Source organism: Maniola jurtina, chromosome 3 (assembly GCF_905333055.1).
Source record: "Maniola jurtina chromosome 3, ilManJurt1.1, whole genome shotgun sequence".
NCBI classification, from domain to species: domain Eukaryota; kingdom Metazoa; phylum Arthropoda; class Insecta; order Lepidoptera; family Nymphalidae; genus Maniola; species Maniola jurtina.
The window spans coordinates 1,409,862-1,415,131 of NC_060031.1; the positions used below are offsets into that span (position 1 = coordinate 1,409,862).

At 36.9% G+C, this 5,270-nt stretch overlaps 1 protein-coding gene across 1 annotated transcript; it reads left to right on the plus strand.

The window, feature by feature from the left end:
• On the plus strand, positions 1 to 4,514 carry LOC123881190 (E3 ubiquitin-protein ligase SIAH1A-like). The gene has a single exon (XM_045929840.1). The coding sequence runs from the start codon at positions 400 to 402 to the stop codon at positions 1,243 to 1,245; it is 846 nt and encodes a 281-aa protein (XP_045785796.1). The 5' UTR covers positions 1 to 399; the 3' UTR covers positions 1,246 to 4,514.
• Positions 4,515 to 5,270: the final 756 nt, after the last annotated feature.

Genomic DNA, 5,270 nt, shown 5'->3' on the forward strand with positions numbered 1-5,270 from the left:
TTGGTCAAGTCAAGTCAAGTTGTCCAAGTTGTCATTGATGGGAAGACACGAAATAACATCTTTTTGTCGTGAACTAGAATATTCATAATTAAAAGTCTATATTGATTTCCCATCACAATCTAAATTTTAGTCCTAATAACAAGTTCAAGCCATTCCGTGGCACAGATTCTCCCTTGATCATTGAATACTGATACCGAAACTGCACCGATAAAAAAGAATACATTGGCCCCTGGAGTTGTGATGGAATCTTATTTCGACGATACAGGAAGACGAAAAATGTCCACAGTGGAGGGCTACAAATGATACACGCGTCGGTTCGTGGATTTTGTAAAGTGTAAGTGAACATTCTGTTGGTCGCCACTCGCCGATCGAGTGATTCTATGTGCGCGTGACGGTGACATGAGCACAAACAACAAGAGGCGTGGAGCTAGCAGTTCCAGTTGTGCTGTCCCCGGGGTGCACGCGCTCGTCAGTGTGCCCACCGCGATGTCTGCCGACCTAGCCTCGCTGTTCGAATGCCCGGTGTGCTTCGACTATGTGCTGCCGCCTATTCTGCAGTGCCAGAGCGGGCACCTGGTGTGCTCCAGCTGTAGGCCCAAGCTGTCATGCTGCCCCACGTGCCGCGGCCCGCTCGGCAACATCCGCAACCTCGCCATGGAGAAGGTGGCCAGTAACGTGATGTTCCCTTGCAAGCATTCCAACACAGGCTGCACTGTTACACTCGTTCACACAGAGAAAGCAGAGCATGAAGAAGCGTGCGAATTTCGGCCGTATTCCTGCCCTTGCCCGGGTGCATCTTGCAAGTGGCAGGGTGGCCTCGACCAGGTCATGCCGCACCTCATGATGTCTCACAAGAGTATCACAACCCTTCAAGGCGAAGACATAGTGTTCCTGGCCACGGACATCAATTTACCTGGTGCCGTGGACTGGGTCATGATGCAGTCCTGCTTCAACCACCATTTTATGTTAGTGCTTGAAAAACAAGAGAAGTTCGATGGCCATCAGCAGTTCTTTGCCATTGTACAACTTATAGGCTCGCGTAAGGAAGCAGAGAACTTTGCGTACCGGCTGGAACTGAACGGACACAGGCGAAGGCTCACTTGGGAGGCGATGCCGCGGTCTATCCACGAAGGAGTATCATCCGCCATCATGAACTCGGATTGTCTCGTGTTCGATACATCCCTCGCGCAGCTGTTTGCGGACAATGGGAATCTCGGGATTAATGTTACTATATCTATTGCCTAATAACCGACATTGCCATGTGACAATAGTAAGTACAGACTCAAACTTATTCATTCAGTTTTAACTTTTTAAGTATAATTTTAATGATATTGTTATGCCAATGAAAGGAATACCAGAATAGAAAGAGTATAGATAGACTATATTATAATTATTAAAATTCGTCAAATAATAAAAGTAATAAAATTAAATATTTTGTGGGACATGCAATTTGTAACTGACATTTCTCATAGAAATATCTAATCAACATAATCCACATAAAAATAAGCCAAAAATAATTATTTTCGATTTTATTATTATTGTGTGTTCAACATTAGAAATAAGTAGTGGAAGGGAATATCTTTTCTATGGGCCTCCAGGCTTTAGGTTCTTGACAGACTGACAGCATTTGGACTGCAATCCAAAATTGCAGTTTTCTTGCAGTTGACATAACTGCTTCACACTACTACTACACTACTAGTATGGGAAAACCATGTGAACTGCACACCAACTGCACAGTCATTTGTGTCAACTGCCCCATAACCTCACTAAAACTGCAAGACTTAGAGTCCAAATGTGGACTGTCTCAACAACTTAACATTATAAATTCCTCATCAATGAACAAATTATATGAACGAATTATTATTTGTATATTCGTGGAAATGAAGACATTTTGATAATGCAATGCTAATTCAATTGCACCCAAATCTACCACCAAAGCACTGAACTTTGATTATGTCATAATTCATTTCCTCCAGAACATGTGAGAAGCTGTGATAGCCTAGTGGTTATGATCTCCGCCTCCCATTTGGAAGATGGTAGGTTTGATCCCAGACTCGCATCTCTAACTTATAATAAGTATCACTTGTTTACTGGTAAAGGAACACATTGTGAAGAAACCTGCATGCCTTAAGAGTTCTCCATAATGCTTTCAAATAATCTCTGAAGTCTGCCAATCTGCACTTGGCCAGTGTGGTAGACTATGGCCAAGCCTTTTTCATTCTGAGAGAAGATCTGTGCTCAGTAGTGAGCCGTTGGGTTGATGATGATGAAATGACAGGGTGGCAACAGACTGAATAAGCTCGTGTTTTAACAAATTGAGTGCTGGTAGGTCACAAGTGGGCAAACACTCATAAAAGTAAAGGACATGTAAATTATTATTATATTATTAATACTTAACATCACACTTGCCTCAACTATAATATAATTCATATTATAATACAATCTAAGCAAAGGACCATGGGTAAAAATGTATGAAAACTGTGTCCAATCCCCAATATAGAGTGATAGCCACCAAGCTCATTTGGCTTTTATATAATTTTAATCTATTGAAGGTTTTCTTCCAAAAATTATTTTAACATCACTCAGTGAACCAGCAATGTAGAACCAACCAATGTCAAATGAGCTCGGTGCCTATCATTCAGTGTTAGACACTGAGTTAACAAAGCACCCCACAAGGCTCTTAGCAGTATTTTTTTAGCATCACCAAAGTAATGTAATAATGGCTGAATTCATTGCTGCATCTATGCAGAGAGAAATAACTATAGCACTTTGCATACAAACATAGTTTGTTTCGTAAGCTACACATTTTTACAGAAATCTGACTGCATATCCTGGAATGTGTCTACAAAATTTAATTGAAAAATGAAAAAAAATGAGTTTGTTAATATTATAATGAGAATCAAATTACGTTTGTATGGGAAGCACTAGGTTTACTTCTCTATACAATAGTAAGAGAGTGCCGCCGTCTTCTATTGTCTATTGTATTCTGTTGTCTTCTCTAAACTTTTAGAGTATCTGCATCTTTTTCTTTTTTTAATATTGCTAAAAAAGGATGGAACATGAATTTTACATTTAAAGACTAAATTTTAGTGCAAGCTACACTGTTGTAATTTGTTGTGTGGCTTTTTTTTTACCAACACAGCATGCTACAAAAAAACAATAGGCTCACGACTGGCAGCTAAAGTCACAAGGTTTGACTGCTCTAAATTAAATTTAGAATTATCAAACTGTGTCTGTCCTTTTCATATTACATTGGTAAGAAGAGGACGTGAATACTTTAAAATTTAGTAGTGCTTGAGCTTCTTTATATACTACGACTTTTTAGTCGTTACAAAACAAGCCAGTTAAAAGTACTCTCCATGATTGTTACATATCGAGTGTGAGTGCATACTGCTCCATTCAACTGCCGTGTATGCCTCGAAATTAATAAATAATTACAATTTGAATTATTTAATACTAACACTGCTACAAACATAATGACTCAAAATGGACAGCCCTTAAATATATATTTTTTTACATGATGTAAAAAAATAAAAATTCTGTTTAATGAATGTAATGAACTCCAGCAATTCACTTAGTGCTTACAAACATAATGAAAATTATTTAATACTAAGGACCCGCCCCGGCTTGAAAATAAAATATAGCCTATATCACTCAGGAAGAATGTAGCTTTGTATTGGTGAAAGAATTTTCTAAATCGGTTCAGTAGTTCCAGAGATTACTTTCTACAATCAAACTGACAAACTTCACCTCTTTATAATATTAGTGTATACTACTAACATAATCAGACCATAAAACCCACACATTATTTAAATTATTTAGGAAAATACCATAAAACTATGTATGTATTGTATTTAACATTATTTATAGTAATGGTTTAAATGTGTAACAAAGGTGTAGGCAATGAAAAAACTAGACACAAGTGTGTGAAAGAAACGAATGGTTGGCCATGAAAGAATATGCGCAATATTTAACTGTACCAGTTTTAGTTGAACCTTTTTAAGACAAATCACCACATCTTATATTTTGCATACCGTCGAGTCCCTTGACTTCGCCTGCTAAACCATACTTCGCCTAATTTTAAAAACATCGAAAAATCTGCTAAAGTTGGGAACCGAACAGCTCAAAACCTACCAAATACAATACTAGTGTTATCTACGGCAATACTATTCCTGACCATTTGTAACTAACTTTACAACAATAGCGACCACAGCCATTTATCTGCTGCGGGAAGTGAGATGTTTTTTTCTACCGGTCAAAAACTTTACGTGCCGCCAAGAATCTACGACAAGTATGGCTAAATTTTATTGTAAAATAAACTCACTACTTTATCGTCTTTTATGTTGTACAATTGTTTTTAATATATCTTATGTAGATAATGAGTTACATCAAGATTTATCAACAAGGTAACTGCGACCACCATGATGGTACCGTACTTCGCCTAACCCTAGGGTTGTCACTTAATCTTTGATAAATTCATTTGTACCTATCAGCTTTGGTGGTCAGGTCCCCTGCAGCATCAGGATTGAGGAGTTGGAATGCAAATTTTTTAGAAACATTGTCGCAAAGTTCCTCTATTGATTAAAAAAAAATACACAAATCGGTTCAGAAATCTTGGGATTTCAGTGTACATAGGTAGAAAAACAAAACTCCCTTTTTGAAAGTCTGTTAAAAAAGTTCCCTATGTTATTTCCTAGTCAACCCTCTACTTGTCTATGAAAATTCCGTCAAAATCGGTTCAGCCGTTCCGAAGATCAGCCCGTTAAAACCGACAGACAGACAAAAATTTTCAAAAAGTGTAATTCAGTTATGGTATCGTTCAAATAACCAAATGAGCTTAATATGAGGTAGTTATTTCGAAATTACAGACAGACACTTCAATTTTATTTATTAGTAGGTATAGATAGATTAGTATAGATAATAATAGGCACCTATCCAACTGAATACAACAACACAACTGAACAAACAAATCTTAATTTTAAAAAAACTGTAAAAAAACTGTCTCGTGGGTTCGTACTTTGTACTGTTCAAGAAGAAAAAATATTGATTTATTTCTGTTTGTATATAAAATATAGGCAATCAAAATTTTTACTACTTACTTTTATTGTGTTATATACACTTAGTTTGTTCAAAAATTATTGTTTCTATTTGTTATTGCAACATTTTTTGTTTTGTGCGCTTTCCTACCTTCTAAAAAAGCCTGATTTTTTATGGTACTTCTATTGATTTAGTTTTTAGATTTAATTTTGGTTTTAGTTTTCTCATTAAAA

Bases quoted from the DNA above. Each gene is read 5' to 3' on its own strand.
- LOC123881190 (XM_045929840.1), top strand. From the start codon at position 400: ATGAGCACAAACAACAAGAGGCGTGGAGCTAGCAGTTCCAGTTGTGCT.